Source organism: Neopelma chrysocephalum, unplaced genomic scaffold (genome assembly GCF_003984885.1).
Source record: "Neopelma chrysocephalum unplaced genomic scaffold, ASM398488v2 Primary Assembly neopelma1_75, whole genome shotgun sequence".
NCBI classification, from domain to species: Eukaryota; Metazoa; Chordata; class Aves; order Passeriformes; family Pipridae; genus Neopelma; species Neopelma chrysocephalum.
The window spans coordinates 4,462,473-4,489,975 of NW_020897736.1; the positions used below are offsets into that span (position 1 = coordinate 4,462,473).

Consider the following 27,503-nt stretch of genomic DNA (forward strand, 5'->3'; position numbering starts at 1 on the left):
TGGGATGGTCCTGCATTTCATTAAGCGTTAATATGTCTGCTGCCTTGGGTTTAATGGAAAAGGAGCATGATTTATTTACAACTTGGTTCATTCATGGCAAGGGAAAAAAAAACTAAGTATCTCTGTGAAAGACATACACAAAAGGATATCCTAGAGCAGACTCTTGAGCACTTCCAGGTGAAATACATTATAAATGTATTATGTATTAATACAAGAATCAGGTTTCTGCTTCGTGAAGGTTCTTTAGAGGAATAAATGGCTTGCCTTTTAAAGAAAAAAGCAAGCAAGCCTGGATCTGATTTTGACAGAGGTAAGAACTACCAAAAATGTTGCTACAGAGCTATCTTGCTAGAGCTTCCTAGATTGAACCTTTATAATTATTTAACCTTTCCAAATTTATGTTCATTATACTATGTAACAATTTGTTCTACTTTATAAAAAATTTATTTCTTGGGTAAATCCATGTAATACCTTTGCGTTTTCTTAAGAGTTGCTCTTCACCATTAAAACCTTGCCTGTAGCATGGGATTATGAAGATGGCTGTTGAGTTGCAGAGCAAGATCTCATCTTGCAAACAGATGACACGAACAGAGAACTTGCACAGACCATCCCTGCCTTCTGTGCTACTCCATCCACATTAGCAGGATCCCTGTCTAGGTGTAACTTTTGCTTACATGTCTGCAATATTACTTACATTCCATGACTTTTGTTTTCATGAGGTTGCAGTACACAGAATCATAGGGTCATATGGGAAAGGGAGTGGGGTGAAGTTGTAATCCCAATTAAATTTAACTATAGGGTTTCTATTAACTTCAGTGAGGACAGTTTTACTACAAATGAAGAGAACAGGAGGGCTGCTGCAGCACCCTAATTAATACAGAAACCTCAGCTTAATTGAGAAGCTGCAGCAGTTTACACTTTATATGCACTTCTGTATCCCAGCACTTTCCTTGATGAGATTATATAGTCAGCAGAACTCCCACAAGTGTTCACGACTCTAAGAAGCCATTTCAAGGTGGTAACAAAGATTAATTTGAGGTTATGTTCCCAGGGGCTTTTACACAATGAGATTTATTTCAACACAAGAAGTCACGAAAGTAAAACTGTGGATTAGGCTGGTTGTACAAAGAGCTTTCAGCTGATGCAATGGAACAGCATTTCATCAGTCATTGATGAACTTAAATATGAGATGGAAATCTACAGATAAATAATTATGAAACATACGCCACCTAAACTTAATCTCACTTAAACAACAAATCTCTACTGAGCAAAATGTATTTTATTCCCAGTTGTTAAATGTGTTTCGCTTATTTGTGCAAAATTAGGTTGATTTATTTCAAACCTAGTCACTTTTCATCTCCCAAGTAATGTGGGAGAACTTGCCTGACTGGACGGAAAACAGTGAAAAAATCCCACTGAAACAAGTAGAACAATCATTTTCTTGTATTAGCACACCAGTGTTTTAGTGTGGAATGCAGCTTAATTTGTTCAAATTGGTGCTGACCACGGAATATATATTATGACATTTGCTTAAGATAGTGGCTGTGTTTTTAAGAAATAATGACTCATTATGGCAAGGCTGTCCGTTATGAAATTCTTCTTTTGTTCCCAACGTACATACCAACAGAAAGGTCACACTTGAAAGGGCTGTTGTGCATAAACAACAAGAATGTCTAAGATCTAAATTGGGCAGTGATTAAAGAGATATCAGAGCTACATAAATCTGTGCAATATACATACTACAGAAAGTCATGTTGGGTCACCCGAGTGGCCATTTGGGTGAAAAAAAAATCTCAAGTCTCCCATAAAATTTAACTGTGTTATCACCAAAAAGAAAAACATAGCAAAGCACTCAGAACCAGTTCTGTGAGATCCTCTATCCACAGCTATCACAAATATGCCAGGGTATCTGGTTACATCATCGTCAGCTTGATCGAGTGTTGTGTAAGAGAACCCAACAGTGTTACAGTCCTTAAGGAAGCCATAAAAAAATTCTAAAAACCCTGTTGAATTTAAACACGCTGGTAACTGCAGTAGCTGATTTTGAATACTCAAGCCTAAGGGTCCAGTTCTCAAATCTGGCAGTTTGTAAACAATTATTGCTCCTTTTTTATTGCAACATGGAGTAAGCAAGCGAATAGTTTGTAAGCAAAAATGATGGTCAAACCTAGCAAGTGCTGATTGCTTACAAAAAAATTTTGTAAATTTTGGGGGGTTTATTGCTGCATCTGCTGGGTAGTGGAAATACCCTTCCTGAACACAATGGAGGACACAGGTCAAAGGAAGAAGAAAATGTAGGTCGGCACAAAAATAAAAAAATGGGAGTCTAAACCAAAATACCTCAGCAACATGGAAAGGCACTTGGTAGTGACTGTATTCAGAACTCAAATCACAGGATAACAAGCAAATTTAACAGCACATGTGCAGCCACTCACGCTCTCTACTTCCATAGGGTCTATTTACATTCAGTGGGTATAAAGTCCTACAAAACACATAAGGATGTGATTATGCACGTCCCACTGAAATCGAGGCAGCTTCTTACATTGGAAGCTGAACATATGTACAGGCTTAACTGCACTGGCATGGAAACATGAAATAAGGGTTGCTCAGTAACACCCCCCTCCACCCCCTAGGTCTAAGCAGGCCGAGACTGAGCTCCAAGGCAGCAGCAGCACCTGACCATGGACTGCAGCAGGTTTAGAGGCTGCCATGGTGAGCAAGGGGAAGAGGCAGCAGGAATAAAAAAACTCCAAAATGACAGTTTTACTGGCCTGAGACTAAAATCTTCAGCATAATTAGAGAAAAAGACAAGTACAGAAAGCAAAGTATATCTTGGCAAATAAACACTTGTATCTGCTGGTACAACATGCGTTCTGCACAGGCAGCTGGGGACAGACAACAGGGAATATCACTGGAACCAAAGTGGGAAGGTGAGCTGGGAACTAGAGCATGAATCTGAGAATCCCGATTCTGATGGCAACCTGCAATTACTACCTGGCAGCAGCCAGAGTGAGCCCAGCTCTCCCACCGAGAGCAGAGAGGCAGCAGAGCCAACTGAGACAGATCCTGCCATGCAGCTCTCTGTACCACAGCCAGGAAGGGATTAGCCTTTACTCTTGCTGTAATGCCTCCAGTTATTACAGCTAAGATTTGGTACTACATATGCAATTATTATAACACAGATACACTTTGCAATCTACCTTCCCACAGATTTAGAGGCATTTAAGACGGTGATAATCCTTTCTGTCAATATCTTAATTAACACTTCACTAGTTGATTAGCTTGTAATGTATTTTACTTACTTCTCTAACCTGGTTCTAAAATATATTTTTAGCACTTTGAAAATAATAAAGTAACAGCTAAACTTTTAAAGTCAATATTAACATCTTATTATGGAAATTTAGTTCAAATAACTGCTGTATTTTTGAGAAAGCAAGGGGTACTGTTCACAGTGATGTCATTTTACTCTTACTCCATAAATACACAGTTCCTGCTCAAGTAAATTAATTTACTACCTCTCAAAAAAAATACAATCTTCAAATACAGACATAATGTTTTACAGCTGACAACTTCTGAGTAATTACAAAAATCAGTGTTTATTTACAGACTACAATTCAAATACCTTCATTATATTATTCTACCAGGTGCATTTCAGCTGCCTTGCCATTTTTCCATTTTTTTGTCTGGTTGGGGTTTTTTTTTTGTTCTTATTGTTCAATACATTTTTAATCCTATTTAAAAGCAAAATGAAATCCTCACTACATCAAGGTTTCAGATCCAATGCATTAGAGTAGGACTCTGAGATGCAAAAAGAATACATTCTTCCAAAGTATGCTTGATAAATAAAATTAAAAAAATAAATCTAAAATGCAGACATAGCACCCACATCCTCCCAGATTTCATCTTCACATTGTTCAGTTTTAATGCATAAGCTGCCAGCAACTCAGAAGAAGGGTTTATATATACACAGCTTAATCACTGTTGTAATCTCACACAAGATTACAACAGCTGTTAAAATGTTCCTTTGCAAACAGTGGCACTGGTACTAAGATGCCAGTTTGTCTTGTACCAACAGCAACAAAAAAGTATATTAAAAGACCCCAGAAGCTGTGAAAAGTGTGGCTCTGACAATCAATGACAGCTGCAGAAATTTAATGATTGGAACTCAGACTGGACAACATAGTGAGGCTGCTTTACCACGTCTGGAACAACCTGCAGTGCAAGAGTGTTTCCTGAAAAAAATTTCATTCACCCTCTTCCTTCAACTGCTTGTTCACCTTTCCCGAGAAGGCAGAAATGACACCAGAGCCGGATCTACCAGGGACCAGGTGGGCTATAGCCACTACTGGGGAACTCTGCTGCCGTTCTATGACAACAGAGCTCCTCTGTATTTCCCCACAGAAAACTCTCATCTTCCAGGTTAAGAATTATGAGAACTCAGAAAAGGAGTAGAATCCCTTAGGGATTATATAAATCTTCATTATGTGCTAAGGCACTGTACACATGAATAAGAACTAAAACATGCCAAAACACGCAATTTATTAGAGGTAGACTGACACCTTTTCGGTCTAAAAAACATCACTAGCCCTCACTGCTCAAACTGAGGGTCCTTCACAAGTTGGACAATTAAGAGCTTCAGAACAAGAAGATAAAACAAGGGAACTAGATGGAAGGACAAGATTTACTGCAGTATTCCTGTCTCCTTCTTGATAAAAATCCAAACATGCCTCCCTAACAGACATGGCTGGGATGGGGAAGGTTACAGCAGGTACAAGAGACAAAGTCAAGGAGACTTTTTTATTTTCAGTGATTGTAAGTTTATACATAGTTCTCCTTTTTCCCTTCCTTTAGAAGAGAGTTGTTCCTTCCCATAGCAAGGGTGGTGGGAAATGGCAGGGAAAGGAAACATATTCAAATATCTGTCACTGTCCCTGTCTCCATGGGAAGGAGAACCTTGAAAGAGCTGAGACAGTCCCTTGCCCCCCAGGGAGGAAGAACATTGCAAGATTCCCTATCCAAGTTAAAGTCTCTGGATCTGTAGCTAAGGGTCCCAATTACTGTGCAGTATTGTTAAGTTCAACTTCACATCACCAGGTATTATTGGAATGTTCAAAGTAAAAACTATGTTACACATCACAGCATTGTAAGGAAACAACACACAATGTGCTTTTTAGTCAATGTTATCTACAGATTTTACAAAGGAAAAAAACCTTTTGCTTAAAAACTAAGTTCAATTTATATTCTTATTTTACCACTGTTTAAATAAGTGGATAAATTAAAAATACGTATGGGTAAAAAAAAAGCATTAGTGATAAAGAAATGCTCACCCAAGATTCAGCATCATGCTACTCATGGTACACGTTGAGCTTTATTGTGTAAACTCTAGGAAAAAAAATTCACTTGCTTTGACAACTGCAGAGCAAAATAATTTTCTAAGGGACATACCTATTCTTCAGATGAAAGTTAATTTTATCCTATTTAGTTACACCCTGTTACCAATTTAAATCCTGCTCTAGAACATGGAGTCTACCACGGTGCCTTGCATGTATGTGATGGACGTGTAATTTATTAGGCTTTTCCACTGTTTTTGGGGTGGTGTTAATTGCTCTACATACATATTTTTCCTTCTACTATTACAATGTCTGTGTGTGGTACACACTGCTTTGTGTACCATCACACACTACTCTCAGTTACAGAAGTGACCCTTCAAAATTCCTTCTACGTTTGAGACCTGCAGGGGAATTTTTCTGTCAGCTCCAGACAATCTGCTACAGGAATAAAAGGTGCTGTGGTCACCACTGCAGCTATATTTTAAATGGATCTGATGATCCCAAAATCTTAGGACACAAAAGGCATGTGCCTGCTATGTGGCAGGAGTTCAGGACTTGAATAGCAGCTCTGAAGGGACCAGGACACATTCAAACTTTTGAGACAGAACAGATTCCATTATGACCAATGTCACTGTACTTGGGCCCCACTCCAAACCCACAGTGTCATTTTATATACACTGAATCCAGTCAAAAAGACCACAGATCAGGCAAAGAGGGTCTGCACTTCTATTCCCAGGGTATTGTTTGACAAACCTGCATTCTTAAAATAGCAAAATCAAACCCGAGCATATCCCTGAGAGATGCCAAATACCCACCAACATAACCAGACAGGGCTGGTAATGGTTTGGCATCTTGCAAGTTGAAAGTCAGTGAGCAAGACTGCTAAATGTCAGCTCTTTAGTATTTATGTTTCACTGTTTCAAGGGGGGGAAAAAAGAAAAATCAACAGCACATTTATCAAGGTGTTCAGACTTAAAATCTCCATATTGTCCTTCACAAATGAGGTGAGGATCAAGTAATACCTATTTTTGAAGTAGTATCTATTTCCTTTTAAAAATAACACAAGAAAAATTCAAGTATAATGAAAGCACATCAAGAAACAACTGTACAATTTCTGAACTGCACTGTTTATTTTGCTGCTTGAAACCTAAGTGACAGTATGCCACTATAATTATGGGGTTTCTTCTAAACCTTTACTACACTGCAGGTACAGAAATATACGGACACATTTTTGGAGAATTGACATTTTGCAAAATGCAGCAAACATTTCAATTTATACATGAGAAAAGGAAGTGTTCAAAAGGGTATGCATTTCAAGTTATTGCAGGTTATTTCTGTGAGAGAATTTCTGCAGGTAAAACATGTTTAAATTTAACCAACAGTAATGTGTCAGTGTATTTAAAATCATGACAAAAATCTTCTCTCTGGTCATCAATTGCCCCTTGACAAATTACTAGGATGTTGTATGTTTAGGGCAAGATGTCAATACAGCATAAATCCCGTGGCATTTTGGTTTTCTTCTGGAGATTAAAGCTGTTTTTTTCTTGGGATAAATGCAGCAGCAAAACACAAACCAGCTGATCAAAAAAGCACTTCTGCCATAACTCCAATAATTTCAGGGCACACCAACCGACAGTAGTTTTGCCATTCCCAGTTCTTTTAAGGTTTACATCACTGCACTGTTGCCTTAAGTAGTTTGTAGAAGCTTGTTTTCTCTTAGGCCAGCTTGCTGACTACAGCCTGGTTGAGAGAATTTAGTTGGTTGGTCCATTTATCTAACGCAGTATACCGGGCACCGCCTCTCTTCTGGTGATCCAGTTCTAGGAGCTGGTTGACTTGATCAATTCGGCCGTGTATAGTGCTGGAAGCAAAGAAATAAAACCTGTCAATTCCTAATGGAGGTGGAAATAGGAACTAACAATAAATCAAAGGTAAAATAAGAGGTCTGATACAAGAGAGACAGAAAGTCCATTTCAGAATTCGGCACCTTTATAATTATTGTCCTGGGTAGTCCTGCCTATTTAGCTGTAACCATGATTGGAAATCAACTGGACTAATTTATTGGGCACTGCACGTTTTATCTGCTTAATTATGATCCACACAAAGTCTAAAGCAGTATGAGGTAAACAATTCTTGAAAGTCAAGGAAACATAAAAAATGGAGATTTATGTCAAAAGAAATTAAAAAAATATAAACTCGTGTATGGGTTTTATTTTTGCAGTAGATATAACAAGTTACCCTCCAGAAAAATAGGTTTTAGAAATTGTAGTCAAGTTTTTCCAGTTAAGGAGAGCAGACTACTAATTTGTCAACTTGGAAATGTACTCAAAAATATACATGGGTATAAGCAGCAATTACTTAGAACAGTATCTTTCATAATTTCATAATAATTCAAGGCACTTTATTATGTAATTAAAATTAAAATAAAAACATGCCACTCAATCTCTCTGTGTCATTTTCTTGGCTCCCATCTTTCCAACATACTCTACTGCTCAAATCCAAAGTCAGCATCATTACCTTTCACTTCTAGAATCAACTAGTATTGTCACAATGCACCAAAACAATGTTTTGTTGCTTCTTGTATAGTTTATTTTAAAGTAATCAAAGATCAATAATCAAGAATAAAGTACATACTTATCCAATATGCACTGCACAAGCAAGCTTTCCACATCGGCTACATCTATGTTTAACTCCTAAAAGAAAAAGAAAACTCATTATGTTGCCATCATGTTTTGCAACAGTAAAACCCTCCAATCTTTATTTTCATATACAGAATTTGGTTTCATTTCTGTTTCTTACTGTTCAAAAGTATCAATTCAATAATGATCTATCAAGCAAAAGACCTCCACCAAAGTACACGTGGCCAAGAATCAAGAGATCAGTAACTTCTCAGAAAAGACTGAAGCAAAATTTTGGAAGCTCCAGAAATGAGTTCCTTTACTGACTTACTGAAAAAACAAACAGATAAAAAATATCCCAAACAACAACAAAATAAACCACAACCACAAAACCCCAGGAAATAAAATAAGACGGTAATTATCAGGAAAGAATGGATCTACACTCAAAACCATTTAGAGACATAATTGCATCTTCTGGCTCAAGCAAGTTTTACACATGCTAAGTCTAATTTAAAAAAAAAAGGCACACAGAGTTCTAAATAGAATTTAAGGATAAAAAATAGGCACTTCTAATATTTCATGACACATTCTGCAATGCTGTGAATTTTTGCAAGCAAAATCACAGACCCACACGAGATGGAAATAGTCATCTCTTATCGTTGGGGTTTGATTTTGTTCTTTCCAGATTAGGCAATGAATTCAGTGATTCTATCAGAATGGTTGGTTTGTTCTACTACCACAGTTCTGTAACTCATACAACACAGACATTTTAAGATACCTTCGGAACAAAAGGAATTCAAATTTTAATTTTTATGTTCATAAAATTTACATTCATAATTACATTTTTAATTATACAAATTCCACTTTTTATACTTCTCTTCAGAAATGCGATTTTCCACACCAAGTAGAATATGGTAATTGAGTATTTTAGAAGTATATCATAGTACATATTATAAAAAGCACTCAGATCACACTTGAAATTTACTTTTTTTTCACTGCAAAGCTGCCAGCAGTGCATCAGTGCTACTTTATGGTGTAGAGTGTATTTTAGATGATCTATTTCTGGAAGCACTGTATTTATTTAAAAGCTTTTATTCACTATTAATCATTTATTTAAGCGAATGCAAGGCTCCATTGACATACCTTAGAAATAAAAGGAATATGTATTCTTGTGTAAGGCTTAATTAATTTTATAAGCACTTGTGTTCTGATGTTTCGCAAAAGCTCTGTAGAGAAGAAAAAATAAACACTGTAAAAACAACAGTACTGAAATAAAGATGCAACACCACTCCATACAGAAAGATATCCTAAATATCAGGATCTTTTAAGGTAGTAATTCAGTGGGAGGGGAAGCACAGCAGAATCCAAGGGATTCACACAATGTGCAACCCTGAAGGTGGACACACAGAGTCAAAAACTGTTTAAACATAGCAACATATTCTCTGGTAAAAATTTAACTTATTCAAACTAACTGCATAAGTCCTAGAGATTACTGCATGGTATGTCTGTCCCTCTAATTTATAGCTAGAATGCTTGTGTTGTACAAAAGTGAAAAGTGGTATTCTTAAGGATATGCAACTTAAAAAGTCTGCGTGCATTTAACTTCATGGGGAATATTCACATTTAAAGCTAAAAGATCAGGGCCTAATGGTATAATTATGATGAGGAACTGAAGCAGTATAAAACAATCTGCATGAAGTGTCTGATTTTGCTTCGGTAAAGTAATGCAGTAATTGTTTTAGAATTTTTTACATTATTAAAGAAAGTTGGGATAAAATGAAAGCGTAAATTACAATTATAAATTAATAGGAAAAAAAAAATCTAGATCCATTTTTACCTAACTAGTTACACAGGACTGTTTATATAATAAAAAACCCACTGAAGGCCAGATTATGTCTCAATAAAACCAAGGAGATTAAAACAATGAGGCAAAGTATGTAAACATTATAGCCACGACCACGTCGTGTATCACTACCAAGTGAAAAAGATGAGACATCACTAGCACATAATCCTCTGCAACTCTTTGATTCAACTGTCCTTCTCCTCTTGCTTTCCAGTTCTGTCACACCTTCTTCCTCAGGCATCCATCTCTCTAATCTTACAGTCTCCCCACAAGACTCTGAAGCTCACCAGTAGTCAACATGTAGCAGCAGCAGCAGGGTTATATTTAGTTTCCCCTGCTGTTTGCCATGTTCTCTTTTACAAACAAGAAGTATAGGAAAATCGGGTCTCTGGATTTAACTCTTTTTTTCATATAATTGTCCAGCTAAATGATCTTGCAATGCCACAGTAAGACCTACTCTTGGAATTATTAGTCACCTGAAGAACTGGGCACTACGTTCAAGTGAAGAGACTTCTCAGTTCTCAAATACATGAAAAAATGCAGGAGGAACTTTATTTTATCATGTTATTGGAACAGAAAGGCATGTGTTGATGTGTTCTCCTGGTTTATTAAGTATAGGTATTACTGTAATTCTAAAAATTTTTTACAAGCCACCTTTACAGGTAAGGGCTGCTCTCATTTCACCCTTACAATGGGAAAAAAAAACCCAAAGCAAACCACTCAAAATACTCAGTGTCTTCATACCACCATAGATATTATCTTAGAACATCCCCTCTTGCTAGAACTTTCTCCACCATTCCTGCAATTCTTCACAGTCATGCCACATGCCTGGATGCATGCTGGCCTTGACCAACTCCTAAGGAACTTGTAAACAGTGAAGGAATTGTCAACAAGTAATTACAAAGAACTCTCAGTCTGCCAAGAAGAAAAGTAAACCATGGGGAAGAAAAAAAATAGAAAAAAGCCAGCAGCTTACCAAGTAGTGAAAACAAAAAGGATTAAAATAGCCTTCAAAAATACCTTCAATGTGCTCCCTTATGAAGGGATCGTCCATGATGTTGCTGTGATTTGTTTTCAGAATCTTCTCAAATTCAGTGATGTCATTATTCTGATAGGCACTTCAGAAAAAACAAGAGACTGAATTATTATTCTAAAAGTTACAGACTTATATAAGATGATGTTCTACATCTTCTATACAAACATGTATTAAGCGTTGGTGGCAAATAATTACATTCAGAACCTTTATGAGCAAAAAACTCTCTCAAGATGAAATGCAACAGAAATGACCTTTCTCCTATTTCAATTTTAAGAGCATTTACTGAAGTTTAGTATGAACATTTAGTCATTCCACAAGTGCACTCTAGTTTCAAAACTTTTGTACTTTCTGTACTTACTTCTTTAAAAAAGCTTAGACCCTAAAAATAGCCAGTTTTGAAAAGTACCATTACATGAATTTTGGCTTCAATAACTCATAATTCATGGCAGAAATAAGAGCTAAAAACAGCGTAGAAGGCAGTTGCTGTCTCTACAATGTCCATCTTGAGCTGAATTCTAAAAATACTGGAAGATGGAAGAAATCCTGACTTCCAGGATTAACCATCAGTAATTCTCACATAAAATTATGTTTTAGATTTTTATTTATACCTTATTTGTGTATATATCCTTTAACTAGTCAGTCAATCTTGTTATCTGAGAAAGGGTTACAAACAGGTGGGTTCCATAGTGGCACCACAGCATCATTTAAAGATCAAGAGCTGTAACTACTGAAACAAGACCTTTTTCTTGAAACACATCCTTTCCACTTCTTTTTAATACTGACATCAAACATTTTAAAAACAACGTTTATTTTTCCTTCCCAGTCTGTACATTTTAAAATTGTTTTGAAACTGGTCAAAAAGATTCATCCTTTATTAAAATGGGCAAGAAAAAGACTTCTTACATTTAAGGTAGAACTTGAGTAGTTTATAAATGGAGTTATGTGAGTGGCATGGACTGTATCACATGAAACATTTACTTAATAGTTAAAAGGAATTTCAGTTCAGTATATTTTATTGTTTATTTCAGAAGTCTCTTTTTATCTTAGGTAAAACATATAAGTTCCCACTGTATAGAAAAGATTTAAAACATAATTGTAATCTTTGAAATTATTTTATCTTCTGCATATTTCTTATCTACACTGCTTTAATTGCATTATTAATTTTATAGAAGCAGTTATACTCAAATGTCAAGATAAAAGATATAAATTAGGAATATGAATAAAATCAAATTGGGTAAGGCCATCTGGAGTTCCTTCTGCCTCAAATTCACAAGGAACTATGACAGTGAAGTAGAAAAAACACATCTAAAGTGGAATGAATTACTGGGAGTAGTCTCTTAATGAACTGCCAAATAATTTATTCAACCACTGTGTCAAAAATGGATGAACATCCTCACTTCCAGAAACAATTTGTATGCATGCAATGGCACAGCACCACAGCAGTATCAGAGCAGGGTTTGTTCCAACAAGAGATCAACTGTGCATTTCAGAATGTGAGCAGACACTGCTTCTTACCTAATGAAAAGGTGGGAAAGCTTTTCCTATGTATTGTTTATTTTTTTTAACTTGATAAAGCAAAGGCAGGATAGAATGGATGGAATAGGGCAGCTTGAAAGCACAGTACACAAACCCTGCCTCAGTTCACTTTATTTTACTTATGATCTTAATACACTGAAAGTCCTCATATCACAGTGGCCTGTAAGAGGTAATTTGGCCTTCTGTTGATTTTCATGTGTGTTTGAAGGATAGAGGAGATCACCTGAGAGTTCAGTTTTTCTATTCCTAAATTATGAAGCTCCTTTAGTAATCATGACATACCCATGCATCAAATTATTCTATTGGCTTTGATATGACATGTCAGTCAACTTAGTCAGCCCTAAAGACCAGTTGTAGTACAAGGTGGGACAGTTTTTATTTAAGGATAGAAATTAGGTTTTTGCCACTGCATAAAAAATTCAGGATAGCAGAAGAAACAGCATGTCTCTTGTATTCCTACCTGGTATAATACAGATACTTTGGTATCTCATACTAAGTAAGTTCCTTAAGAAAAACAGTACAAATACTTGCTCAATATTGATGAAATAACTGTCTTAGCTGTATAGAGAAAAGTCATCTCTAAAAATATTTCATTTTTGGTTTGGACACTATATCTTTTTATTTTTTTTTTGTTCTCTTCTCCAGAAAAAATAAAATCTTACCTTACTAAATTCGTCATTGCTAGAATCTCTGGATCATTTTTGTATGGTTTAGCCTACAAAGAACAGAAAGCACAATATGCAACCTTAGATTTTAAATATTTTTTGTCCATTTTCATCTTTTGGGTAATTTCTCTGTAAACTAAAAAAGGGGGGGAAATGGGGGGGGGGAATGTGAAGGAAAAAGAAAAAAAATACCTCCTGAGAGTCAAATGGATTTATTCCAGACTTCATGAGCATGTTCGCTAAGACCAAGTATTTTAAGCAAGTGGTTCTTCTGGGGCTCCCTGATTCATCATAATTCTTGAATGCTTCAAAAAAATCAGTATGTGCCTTTTCAAACTCTCCTTCTCTTAAGTGCATTTTGCCTCCACATTCTGAAAAGAAAACACAGATGAAGAGAAAAGGAACACTGCGTGCTTGTTGCTGACTACAGTAATTGTACCCAAGTTCCACGCTATTTCTAAATAGATGACTGAAATATTTTCAGAAGTCATTTCATTCTCTGAAATCACCAGGAAAAAAAAAGCATTAGGGCTTCACATACAGTGCTGCCATTTGGATAAACTCATTTCAGAGAAGAACAAACAAAACCCAACCCATATCGTAAAACTAAAAGAACACTAATTCTCATAGCCAATAATTAGTTCACCCTTATGTTAAAATACTCTAAAAACTGAAATGGAATTTATCTCCATTTCAATGGCAACAGACATCCTATATTTATGGAATCTCCCCTATCTGTTGAGCAAAACTGCACAGAAAAACTGAGAAATACTCTCTATCTCCTGAAGTACCCACTGCTGCCTGATTGTCTGTGCAAGTGCCTACAGTAGCGGAAGAGGGAAGGCACAACAGTATTCTGGAGAAAGGGGTTTTTTTCCAAGACACACAGCGTGTTTCCACTACAATTCATCACTGCAGATAACAAATAATATTTTCAAGTACATCTTAAAGCCCTTCAGTTCCTGCTGAATTTCAGTGAGGTGAGACGTCGAGCACAAATTTACCAAAGGGGATTACAGAAACAGCAGTCCCTTCTGCCAGCAGCCCTTCCTGTCAAGCCTTTGTTTTTATTCTCTGAAAATGCCTTTGCATTTATCTTTTGTTGCTTGCCATGGTGCCAAACAGCTCAAGTCTTCCTTTTTTTTCTTTCTACTGCTTCTTTCCTAACATTTATATGGCCAACTGTCCTGCCCTTGTGACCAGTGCATTCGGTACTCGGGCACCAGAACAGCAGAGCTACGTCCTACACGATGAGAGCTCAGCCTCTGAATCTACAGGATCCTCTGTCTTTATAGCTGGAACTGAAAAAAACCCATTAGTTCTCAGATTTTCATAAAACTAATCTATGCAACAGAAGTTAAATGAAAAATTCAAGATGAACTTGCCTCTGATAACTCCCATGATCAGCGGATGAGGAATGGCTGACTTGATGTGCAATGACTGTTCATATAGTGCTTTAAGTTTTTTGTTATTTTTCTGTGCTGTATACATTTGAATTTCCAAAGCATAGATTTCCAATAGTTGAGTACCTTTTTTTAGATCGTCTTCCCCATCATCAGTCTAGGACAGATTAAGTAATAAATACTGTGAAATTTTAAGAGAACAGCAATTTCAGTTTTATACTAGTAAAAAACTGATTACCAAATACTCTCAGTAATTTCCTGTCAGAAATAGGAATATTCCTAAAACTCTGCAATTTTGATACAACTCTTAACAGAAAACATAATACTCGAAGAACTTATCACAGGCCAAGTTTTGAAGCCCTTTATTTAAAATGTCAGTATTTCTGTGTAATTAAATGTTTTCCTCAAAACTTTACCTGTTATTCTTTCCCACTTTGCTTAAATCACACTCTCAGTACATAAATGCAATGGCTGACACAAATGCATATATACAGATAACACATACAATCTTGTGCTGCCTGTAACAGAACCATTTCCCAGACATTTGTAACCTATTTTCCATACTGAAAGAAGAAAACTGTCACAAACACACACAGCAGGCTGCACGGCTAATTTATTTTTTCCCCTTCCAGATGGGAAAGTAACAACTGTACTTTCAGTTTTGAATAAAGCTCACGTGGAATCTTTGCTATATTTTAAAATTAATGTCTATGCATTATAGATAATTGATATGTGCTTCTCATCCTTGCACCTGACTGAAGAGAAACCTAATCATCTTTAAGCAAGGAATAAAACACTTATCTTTTTTTTTTTATGTTATCAAACAGATAACAAATTAAATCAGGCACAGAATTTCTTCCCTCTGTACTAAAGCTCAGCAACATGCCCCACAGGCCAACAACAGATGTAAAAAAAAAAAAACCAATCCCCCAAAATCAATGTTGTTTACTAAGCCACAGTGATTAAAAATATAAAGGTACCTGGCACGACTGATGCAGCTGACGCAAAATCTTTTGTAACTTTCCATATTCTTCTCTTTCTAAATATAATTTGCCAAGCTGTAATGAAAAAAAAATTGAAGTACTGAGGTCTATTAAGATTTCACAAGTATAAGAGTTAGCTGAAGGTGTCAAACAAAAGCAAAAAACAGTAAGTTATATATTTTACCTTTGTGTTTGTCTTAAACCACAATCTATCATTCTTAGCATCTTTCAGAGCTTCAAGTGTTGTTTCATAGAATTCCTGAAGCAAATCCATCTGGCATAAAAAATCAGAATTCTATAATTGTAAACAGCAAATTTGTACCTGTTAATAAAGTCAATCTGAACAAACTAAAAGTGCATGCTTGAACTTCAAAATAAGAAAGGTATTTGTATCTTACTGAATGTCTGCATTTAAACTGTAAAGAGCTTCTAAAGTAACAAAACTAACTACACTTGTTTTTCTTATATGAAACATACAATTAAAAAGCATTCACATTTCAAGATTTCCACCCATCTGTGAAAAATGAAAGGCATCTTATAAGAGCCCATCTTATATAACCATGGAATAGAATTCTGATGTTGTGTAACAAACACAGGCAACATTGCTCCTACTTAAAAAGAAGAAAACCAAAAATGATTTACATATCAAAAAGAGAATATACTTTACAAAGAGAGGAAAATGGTCAAAGGAAAAGATCCCTTCTCCTTTCTGTACTACCAGTGCTGAGTGAAAGAAACCTCTTGAGTGTATCAAATCATTTCTCTGCACAAAACCCAAAAATACAACATCTACAATGGAAATCATAGTGCTGAGTGTTACCTTTTACAAGGTAAAACAGAGAATGCATTAGGTAGTTCTTTTGGGGATAGCAGATCTGTGACTATACATCAAATTAAGATTTCCAGATTGTCCCTCCAGGTCTGGCTCAATTGCATTTAGACCAGAGACTAATCTTTGCCAAGAAAGGAATAGTCTAAGACAATCCTTTAGACCTTAAGGGTAACCAACCATTCAGCTACTAAACCTTCACTTCCTAAGAGCAGCAGGACAGGAAAGACTGTGCTAATGACTGAAGAGTCATCACTAAAAACCAGTGATCCCCCCAGGTAGTCAGTTAGGGGAGCTTCCTACTCTCTGTAAAGCTTCTAAACCAACACAAAAGAAAAGGAGCTGGGCTGTGACCATGTACCTCACTGGCACAGGTCACTCACACACAGGCAGTATTTCATACCAAAGGTTCCCCTCTCCCCCCCAAAAGTAAAAAAAAAAAAAAAGCATTGTTTAATTAAAAATTACTTTGAGAGGGCACTGGATACTGTGCAGCTAGTATGCCAATAAAAAAAAGTACTTATTTATGAGCATAGAAAACCCAGGTAAGTATTGCCAAAAAAGGACAAATTTATGAAAAGTTATATGTTTTAACAGAATCCACAAAATGTAGGAAATAATATTCTATCTGAGATCAAAAAAGCCCAAACCAAACACAAAAGTCCATAGTTAAAATGCAAAACAGAAAACCATGAAGATGAAAGAACTGATGATCCAACCTGCTTGGAAGTAGAGATATAATCAAGAATAGAATTGATGGATTTTTCAGAGTAATTCCTTGTAACTGCACTCCGTATGTAGGTCAGTAGCTGTTTATACCTATTCATCATTTCAGGGAAGTTAGTCTAAAAGAAAAACAAAATTACATTATAATTTTTGTTTTAATGATTAAAAACTGAGTTGTATCTTGCAAGTGCACACAGGAAATAAAGCATAACAGAAGGACCATGCAGCAGTGAGTGGTTGCTATTTGAACTTTTACATCACCACGTTATTCATAAGCAGCAGAATCAGAAATAACTTCATCAGCACTGCATGGAATAGACATTTAAAATATTTATCTCAATGAAGAAACCAGAGTTGGCCATACAACTGTTTGGAACAGCTGCACATGCAGCATATAAATGTTTCACTGCTCTGTCTTGGTGCAGGGCACACACACAAGAACATGAACATTTTTCCCTGGTGTGACACCTCAGGACAGCAAGGACTGAGCCTCAGACTTTCAGAGAGTATCAGCTGACTACAGCAGCTATTTTGCATCCACTTTGCCTTTGACTTGCAACCACCCCATCATTTTCCTGCCAGGTCTGTGGTAGCCACTAAAGGCTGCAAAAGACAAGTTCTGGCAGATTTAGTTGTCATGGGGGTAAATCAGAATAATAACTTAAGGTCTCTGGATCAAATACGTATTTATGCCATTTACTCCCAAGTGATAGCTGGAATTCCTACCAATTTAAAGTTTATTTTAATCATCTGCTTCAGAGCTTTGAATCCCCATTCTCCTTTTTCACCTTCGAGCTCCAATACCTGAAATAGAAGAATTTTTTGCACAATATTTATAAAAGCTTTATTCAAACTTAAATCCATTTTATATCTTTATATCTTTCAAATGTACATATCCCTTTCCCCCCCCACTTTGTTCCTTACCAAGTAATGTTAACTCTGCCCTGTTCTTTGATTTTACTCTTTCCTGGTATTATTGAAAAGATTAGTGAGAGGTTTGTATCTTACAAGTTTTCACAACTTAGCTGCTGAAGGGAGGGTGAATATGATTGTTGTTGTTAGCAGCAAACACTGACCTTTAGTGCCAAACACTAAACTTTACCACTGCTCCATAAACACATATGCACAAAGAAGTTTTACCACCCCCTGCAAAACTGACTCAACTCAATTTTGACTAAATTAGTTAAAGAAGTACAATTCTGAATTACAGCAGAAAAGCTTCTAGGCTTTAATGTAACACAGTTAAGGGAATGTTTCGTAAGTAAAAATTTTGGAAAGTTTTTTTGAAGTCATGTATATAATTCTGTTATACACTATAAATAAGCCAAGAGATACAAATACCTACTTTTCCTTTAAAAAGTTACATCTAACATACTGCTTTCTGGTAGCAGTGTGCAAACAAAAAATTTAAAACTGAGATGAAGAAAAGAAACTCTGTGTCACTTAGTATTTATACATTTAAGGCTTTGGAATCAGATAGCAAACCAAATATAATATGTTACATAAACCACTTGGGAAAACACCATTTCATTAAAAAAAACACAAATAGATCTGGCTTCTATTGTTGGCACGTGAAAACACATTTAGAACTGTTCAATTAACTTAGTAAATCCTGAAGATGAAAAACTCAGATCTGTGATAAAATAAGACTATTTCATATCCTATTTATGATCCCCAAGAATGATCCTGAAAGGCAGTCAGCCAAGAGTTTTAAGTTGTCCAGTGATAAACTTAGCATAGTAGTAAACATAAAAATTAATCTTAAAATTCCAGAAAATAACTCAAATGGTAAGCAAGTATTTTAAAATGTGAATTAATATAAAAAGAGGAGATAGAACATAAAGATGGAAAACCTTCTGAAAACTGCTTAATGCTGCTTTGGGATCATCTTCCTTCAAAGCTTTGGAATTGTAGTATTGATTTTCCAGATCCACATTTGGTTCAGAATTGCTGTCCTCAGAATATTCCTACATTTTAAAGGGAAGAAAAAAAAAAGAGAAAAAAAGAAAGATTCAGAACATCTAATAACCTGCTGAAAATGGATAAAATATAGTAAGACATATTGCTCCAACTGATACAGAATGCTTGGGAACTAACAGGAAATGTTCAGTTTTAGAGCATGTGACAGGTACGGACCCTTATGGTGATTTAATCTCTCCCTTTACCAGACCAGACTCACCAACCACCAACATCTGCCTGCCAGCAGATTTCTTTCTGCATTAATGAACTCTCAGCTCTACCAGCTTCACCTTCATGACAAGTACAGACTGGATTGTTGGAATTCTGCCAATGCCCGTGTTTAAGGACAGATGCCCAACAGCTCTTGTCACTTCTGTGTGGAGCAGGAAACGAGCTGCCCACTGGATCTCCAACAGGCACCCTGTGCTACCACCTCTGCCATCCCCAGAACAGACTGTGGCTGAGCTGCTGCACAAGGAATGATTCAGCTATGGAGGATATCAAATGCTTCCATGAATCTCACTCCAATCTGCCTTTTTATGCCATAACGATTCATACTTGTGTAAGGAAATTCAAAAAAAAAGAATAATGAGAACACCAGCTGCTTCTGTGCTGAGAAGCAGGAGATGATTGAGAAAATGCTAAGGATGCTGCCAAAGACAGTGGGGTGGGGCACAGGCACAATAATTTAATCAAATAATTACCCATCATGTACACTAGTGCCAAACAAATTGAAGTATTTACTTCTACCAATTATTACTTTATTTTTTAAAAAAGTACTCCGAGACTTCTTCTGATGAAAATTCCTCAACACATTTTATCTTCTTTTGGTGAAGGACAACGTTGTGTGTCTGAATTACAAAACACTAACAAAGCTAAAATAAGAATTTCGTGTGAGGTTTACACGATTCAAAACCACTTCACACCTCTGAATTTTCAAGCCAACTCCTCTGAATAGGGTCCTTGGCTATTAGGAGATGAACTGTTTAACAGAATCTGTTTAAATCTGAAAGTTACTGTTGTCACAGTAACTTTCCATTGTAACAACATAAACAATGCATAGTAAGGTGCCCTTTTTTAAGCTGGATTTTATTCTTTTGTTGTACTTCATCAGGCACATTTACTCTTTTGTTCATTCATATGTCCTACTATTAATGGACTCCTTCAAAACCATGAGAAGGAATGAAAAAAGATGAGACAAAAGAGAAGTTTTAAATTAGCTCTCTCCTCCCTGCACTGAAAGCAAATCTTTCAAAGTTTCAGTTTTCTAAAGTTCTAATGGAAAAATTAATCATGGGAGCTCACAGTTGACTCAGATTTTATTAAACAGAGTACTTGAGACATTTGTCCTTCTACCTGTTCATGTTTCTATTTGTAACATGTAGGCAAGTTGCCCAGGTATGTATTTGTTTTCACTCCACAAAGTATTAGCATTAGTGAGAATGAATGGTCTCAATTCCACAAACCTGTTTTCTGAATTCCCACAGAGCTATAAAAACTTAATACTGAAAACAGCAAAGAAAACAGGAAGTGTCTCATTTCGTTGGGCAGGCTTTCATTTTGGTCAGCTTGTTTTTGTGAAGTCTTTATTGATCCAGCTCTGGTGGAGCAGCAGCTCCGAGTGCGTGAACATGATGTCAACAGCTGTATCAGGCACCTTATGGAAATACTGGCTGCCAAAAATTAAACAACATAACTTTTAAGATATGTGTAATCAGCTGATGTCTTGTTTATGCTTAACTTGAACAATGGGGAATATTTTTGGCAGAAGTGACTATTTGTAAAGATAAAAGGAAAGCAAACTAAATTAATTCCTTTTAGGAGGCAATATGCTTTGGTAGCCTAAAGCCAGGAACATCTGAATTTTCTTCTTAGCTCTGGCAGGGATTCTGGATGTGGATTCATGCAAGAAGCCTTTTTTCAGATAATTTTTCTCAATGATACTTAAATATCCCATAAAGCTATTTTCATAATATTAATACATAATAAAGAAGAAGTGTTAAGTCTAGAGATAATTTTTTTCCCCAGTGGAAATGCTTTGAAATGCATCGAAGTCTCACAGCTGTATTTTTTCTTCACTTGATGCCTATTTGCCTCACATCAGATTCAGGATGTTGATATGGACTCAAAGTTTTAAGGGAGAAAATGTAAGGTGGTTACTTTAAAAGACATATTTAGACTTAATAGCTGCGAAGAAAACTTTCAAACCTTGAACTAAGTATGAGATGATGCCATTAATCTGTACACAATATTTAAAAAAATCAGCCATGTAGACACTGTATCTTAGTTCAAGCACTGATGCTAATTATATCAGTGGTGATAAATTCAGAAGGACCAGCACTCTGCCTTCTTTTGATGGAGAGATGGCTTAGTGCAGTAGGATACAAATGTAAAAACATTCAGCTTCTGCCAAAAGCAAAAGGAAAGAAGGAGGGAAGCATGAAGCTGTATCCTCAAAGGTGAAACTAAGAAAAAGATGCATTTCCTTCTCAGTTCTGGAAACAGAAACGTTCTTTTAACAATAAATTCAGATAGCAAAAGCCTAACCTTTCCTCACCCTCATTTTTAATGCCCCTGCTTCCTGCTTGAACAACTTTCCCAGCTCAACCCTTTTAGTTTAGAAGTTTGTTGCAAATTAAGTAGAAATATACAGTTTACAAAAAAGCATTTCTAAATAACTCTAAAAATTTCTACTATAGGATCTAGACCTAACAATCTGCACAGTGACCAACACTCTTAATTAGAACTTCAAGATCAAATATCACCTGTGTGATACTTTATCTCCAGCTGATGTAAAAAAACTCACAGGCCTAAGAATTTTTAAAATTCAGATCCTGGTGATATTTTTCAAATGGACATCAACATTATAAGTTCGAATGAAAAAAACATAGCCTGAGTATGCAGAACTGATCTTTGAAAACCCCTGGGTTCTTCCCTGCTCAGAGATCAAACCAAGTGGGTTTTTTTTTTTAGTACTCAAAAAATTAGAAAGCCCTGATAGAGTCCGGAAAAAATGCAGTTAAAGAGGTTAAGACATTATTTAAGCATTGTTCCATGTTATAAATGCATTCAGTTATAAACAACAGAATCCCATCCCATCACTTCTTGGGGGAAGAGAAATTACCACACTAGCTCAACTGTAATGGAGATAAAACCCCTGACATAGCTTACTCTGCCTGGAACACAGCTCTTTCAGATAGTTTTATTAAAAGTTAAATTAGTACCAAGGAACCAATTTAATTAGCAAGTCTTTATTACATTACGTATTTTCATAAAATTCATTTTATCTAGTAAACAACTATAAAACATTAAGCCTCAGTTTCTAAAATGAGCACACACAGAAGTCAGTTCACCCCAGTCAGCTTTAATCATCCTTTTTAGTGCACGGATCCATTTGCAGTTTCTCCAGCAGCAAAGGCAGGTTAAGAGCACCCAGTGCTCCCAGATCCTCCCTGTCCATTTGTGTTCCCAGCATCCCTTTGCCCTTCCCTGCAGCAATTGAGGGGTTTATGCTGTAGGGTCCTTGCTGATGGCTGATCCTGCTGGGCTGAGAGAGCAGCCCCCCAGTGCTCACTGTTTGTCATTCACCAGCTCTACAGGAACCAAACTTTGCAAGCCTTTCTCAAAAAAAGAGGGGGAAAGTAGCTATACAAAGATAACTTTCCAGAAGAAAGAGAATATAAAGAGATCTATTTCTGTAAAAATGAATCCTTCAAGGACATTGTTGAAAATACTTATTACTGTCAATTTTCAATTGCTGGTAATTTTACCAAATTTCAACCATTTGGCTGACTCAAACAAATTTTATTTTTTTTTATGAAGTACAATTGTTTCTGAGAATAAGTCGGGTACAAATTTAGTTTTACTTCAGCTAACTTTGTTTCCTAACCATGGCATTCAGGAGGTCTGCTAAGCACAACTTTCTTTGCATTTGCTCTTCCTGGACCACTGGCCTGCAGGCATCAGGACAAAAAGCAAGTACCAGTTTCTAAGAGCATTTGCTGCTGGTATCCAGGCACATGAATATAAAGAAAGCAGTAAGACTGGAATGCAAAAGAGCAAGGAGGAAAAGAACAGAGGCAAACGCTGGGAGCAAAAACAAGAGTGTGATTTGTGTGAGAAGCCTGCAAGCACTCAGCTTGCCTCATTGGGAGGCCTGGTTTCTTTTCCACATTCCAGGTCTCTGCTCTTCTGCTCCTACTCACTAACTGTGCAAGTCATCCCGTGCCTGCTGGCTCACACCAGGGCTGACATCAGGAATAGAAGGCTGTGAAACCAGCCATTTGCAGTGGCGTCAGAGGAGTCCCGTGAAAGACTCTGTTTTAATTTTTTTTCCAGTTGGAGGATGCACAGAAATGAGACAGGAGACTGCAGAAGGAGAAACCTGGTATTATGACATGTAAAGAGTACAGTAAAAAGGTGCCTTTACTTTCTACCTCTGTCACACAGCTCTCCTACAGTCACGTGCATCCTTTTCTGAAAGTCCAGTTCTGAGCATAACTTAGATCTAATTTGCTTCTGTTAAGCACCCAAGTGCATATCAGATCCTGGAGAGCTCTGTTCTGAACACAGTGCTGAATAACTGTCAAAAAAAGCCAACAAAAACCAGAACTTACTGACACTTGTCACTGGTCAGACAGAAAAAATTTACTGACTAATTATTCTCAGGCTTTTTACCTCAATAGTTCCTTCTGAGACATTTCAATGAGCAAAACAAGCCCCATATATATCAATTCTGTGCTTATAGATAAGTCTGAAGAGAATGCATAAAATAAAATATCAGGACATATGCTGAAACTCTATAGAATATGAAGCAGTAATTAATTCAGAGAACAGTACATCCTATGTCCTCTGTGAAGCTCACTTTTATTTTTTAAAATCACATACTAATGTAATTAAACATAACAAGGAAACAGAAGAGGGTAAACTGGATCTGCTTGATTTGGTATTTCTTTAGTTGTAAAAGCCTGTTTGTGCAGCATTATCACTTTCTTGTCTGCAACATATCTATGTATTTATTAAAATAATGGCAATAGTGAAACATGAACAGTTGGGAAGAGGTGACAATATCTGCATAAAATTTCAATGCATCAATATAAGATAGGATAATGTCTCTACCTACTGACAAGATTGGTTATCAAGTTTGGTAACATAAAAAAATTCCTTTTGAAATGGAGTATATTTCTCTCTGTTGGAAAGAAAGAATGAACCAATTCATGTAGCTTGAAATAAATAATAAGAGTACCTATTTCCCAATATCATCACAGTCTGAAACAGGAAATCCTCAGTAATCTAAAGGGATGCTCCCCATACTTGAGCCACGTCAATCCTCATGAACCTGTAGCCCTCTCAGCAGGGTGCAAACTGATGGCTGTTCCTCAGAATTTTATCCAGCTTTTCCACTCAAGTCACTGAAATCATACAACTCCGTAACATAAAAAGGACCAGTTGCTCAGAAAACAGATTTGTCCAACCTTCCTTTAATTTTAAAGTTGAATTTCAGAACACGATACTTAAGAACACCACAGACGAATTCCTTGTTTATTTAAAACAAAACAAAACAAAACAATTCAGTAGATGTACTACAACAACTGTCAATGTGTTTGTCATTGCGCCTGGAAGAATCAATTTCTGGATGAAGGCTGAGTTTAGCCTCAAAGTCAATTCTAAACATAGTCTTTTGTCCCAGACTGAAAACAAAAATGGAATTTACAATGGTCCTTCCCTCCCTGTCCTTCTCCACCCTCAGGCTGGATCTAGTAAAAAGAACTTGGACTGAAGTCATGTAAGGCACCTAAAAGCTAGAAATTCGAGTTTAGAAATTAAACTAGAAATGAAAATTGAGTGGTTTTCTAATGACCAGTAAACATTATTCTGTTCATTGAAGCATGAAGTGGAATAATCCATGTTATAATCAAGGCTGTCACTGCACATTAGCAGCAAACTGTGAATCTAGGTCCATCCACACAAATATAAATGGAATTTCTTCCTGATATCAAGACCTCCAGTAAATAAAGTTAACTTCTCTAGGAGTGACTGAGGTCATTTACATACAAAACCTTGACTTTTTACCCAATGAAAAACTAAATAGAAACAGTCAAGTACAACTGTAAAGTGGCTAGTCTTCCAATTGTTTAACAGTGTAGTAATTACTCTAATTATACAAAATTCCATGATGAAGTTGGGAAAGAGCTAGGCCTTCAGAATATCTGTTCACATTCCAATTCAAGTGTGAAACATTTGCATACTTAAGGAAATTTAACTGACTGGTTCTCCATAATCAGCAGGTCAAGTGCACATTTAAAGAGCCATAATCACTTCTAATAAAAGCTGACAAAATGAATTTTTTGGGGAGTCTTCAGTACAGTTGTTATGCTAGTAGCTACCCTGGGAAACCTGAACCTAGTTTCACCATACTGTATTTTGACAAAATTGCTATTTCTTCTTTCCTTAACTGTTTCTCTAATTACTGCCTCTCCTCCTATTCCTCAAAAAAAGTATTCACCCGCACTCACGTGTGCTCCTTTATTTTCAGCTCTGCACTGGTCTGAGTATTTTGTCTTGTACTCCTTTTTTTGTTGCAAAGCCTTCTGCAGCAGCCTTTTCACTGTACTTGAGAATCATGCATCCCCTTATACAGTCTTCTCTTAATTTAACTAGTTTTATATCAACATGAAAAGATGAAACCAGGCCCTATCTTCAGGGGCCTTAACTTTTTTCTGAAACAATTCTGTGGAACACTACAATTACAGTCTGGAGCACATTTGAAAACAACAGCCAATCACAGTCTGTTAGTCCTGGAATGCTGAAACCAGTCTAGCTGGAATATTTTGATTATTCAATTTTGGGGGTTTTTTTTCCCCATCAGTTATGAATTGAAATTAAATTTTAAAATCTGTAGCTTTAGTTAATGCTTTACATGGGAGTTACATACTGAAAAGAAAAAACTAACACGCTCCTAATTATTACAAGCAGTATTTTTAAATTTTGGAAAGGTCTGGGCTAGGGGTAATTAATGATGATGAAAATATTCCAGTGAAAGTAACTACAGTCAGAGGCTGAAACCTGCCACAAGCAAGGTTTTTCCAATGAGAAAGTACATACTTCAGAAGAAAGAAACACAGGAAAAAGCATTAAACCATTCTTAGTGAAAACTGACAAAATGCAGCATGAGTTTGAGCTGCAGTCTTACTCAAATTTGTACCTTTAAAGACTGAAAAATGCAATTCCAACAGTTTCTCGACATGTTCAGTTCTCATGTTATGGATGGATATTCAACATGAATTCTCCTTTGATTATATCATGTGGAAAAAAACCATAGTATAGTAAATCAGGACACCAATTTCAGTGTTAATGAAAATGAATGAAAATTCGGTTTGGAACAATGTTTTAAACAGTCTCTGTGTATTTCCTTCAGTAACCTTGTTTCTGAAAGTCTGTGATTTCATTCATAGACTTAAGGAGAACACTACCAGTTCTTGGAACATTGACACAAGCAGCTCATAGGTTTATGATAACAACGCTGGTCATAAGCACTCCCATATGAATGAAAAAAATCCCTCAAAACCAAACCCAGGTGCTTTTATTCTGTATCTAATGTCATCCAGCCATTCTGAGCGGCTCATAATAAACACTGCCCAGAAACTATTTCAAATAAAATCAGGTAAGTATTTTAAGTGAATTCATAAGTAGCAAGGATTACCAAATAATTGTTAGAAAGCAAATCTTCCAGAAACAAGTGTCTAGAGTTTGCAGCACTGAAGCCTCAACCATACACAAGGTTTTTTTTAAATGTCTCTAGTTTAAAACCCCATGGAAAGTTCGTAAAAGCGGAAAAAAACAACAAGCAAGGGCAATATAAATAAAACCAATGAGAAAAGCAGCAATTTTTTTAACTGTAAAAGCTTAGGACAAAACCTGATGTCAACATTTAGTAAAATGATAACAGGAAAACCCCCCAAACCTTGCAATTAAAAGCAAAACAGGGGTGGCAAAACGCTCGCTAAGGCTATAAAGACAAAAAGTTAAAAACAAGCGCATCCTTCAGCGTTTTGCGTCAGAAACCGGCCGTGCGGCCCCTTCTCCTCACTCCCCTTTCTCTTCCCCCCACTTTTCCCTCAGTTTGTCGCCCGCACAAGCACATGAACCGCATCCACCCCCAAGGGCCTCTCGGAGCCGCGGGCGGGGAGGAGGGCGGGCAACTTTATCACTTTACTTCGTGCCCGACAGTCGGGCCGGGGGCAGGAGGAGGGAGGGAGGGAGGGGGGGCAGCGCATCGGAGCCTGCCCTCACCCCCGAGCCCTGCGGGGACACGGGGCCAGCCCGCGGGCCAGCCCGGGCCTATCCACCTGCCCGGCCCGGAGCCTGCTCCTCCAGGGAGAGGCGGCCGGGGGCTGCTCCCACGGCAGCACCCGCCCCTCGCACCCACCGCCCGCTGCCCGCGCCCTCCTCCCCGGCAGGGAAACTCCTCCTGCCTGTCCGCGCTCCCTGCCGGGGCAGCCCCGGCGGGGCGGCAGCTGCGGCGGGCGCGCCGCGCCAGCCCCGGCCCGGAGCGGCTCCGCGCCGGCCGCGCCCC

The 27,503-nt window shown here is 37.1% G+C and overlaps 1 protein-coding gene across 2 annotated transcripts in view; it reads right to left on the minus strand.

The window, feature by feature from the left end:
* Nucleotides 1–5,618: 5,618 nt before the first annotated feature.
* The window catches only part of COPS2 (COP9 signalosome subunit 2), a 27,097-nt gene continuing 5,212 nt past the window's right edge, over nucleotides 5,619–27,503 (minus strand). The window contains exons 2-13 of one of the 2 annotated variants that reach the window (XM_027688731.1): nucleotides 18,823–18,936; nucleotides 17,696–17,773; nucleotides 16,963–17,088; nucleotides 15,599–15,709; nucleotides 15,412–15,489; nucleotides 14,414–14,588; nucleotides 13,221–13,399; nucleotides 13,026–13,078; nucleotides 10,812–10,909; nucleotides 9,092–9,174; nucleotides 7,965–8,023; nucleotides 5,619–7,191 (exon numbers count right to left, since the gene is read on the minus strand). In XM_027688731.1, the coding sequence (XP_027544532.1) occupies nucleotides 7,047–7,191; nucleotides 7,965–8,023; nucleotides 9,092–9,174; nucleotides 10,812–10,909; nucleotides 13,026–13,078; nucleotides 13,221–13,399; nucleotides 14,414–14,588; nucleotides 15,412–15,489; nucleotides 15,599–15,709; nucleotides 16,963–17,088; nucleotides 17,696–17,773; nucleotides 18,823–18,936 (1,299 nt within the window). In that variant the 3' untranslated portion in view covers nucleotides 5,619–7,046. The remainder of the gene's footprint in view (nucleotides 7,192–7,964; nucleotides 8,024–9,091; nucleotides 9,175–10,811; nucleotides 10,910–13,025; nucleotides 13,079–13,220; nucleotides 13,400–14,413; nucleotides 14,589–15,411; nucleotides 15,490–15,598; nucleotides 15,710–16,962; nucleotides 17,089–17,695; nucleotides 17,774–18,822; nucleotides 18,937–27,503) is intronic. The other variant, XM_027688732.1, reaches the window with a different exon arrangement.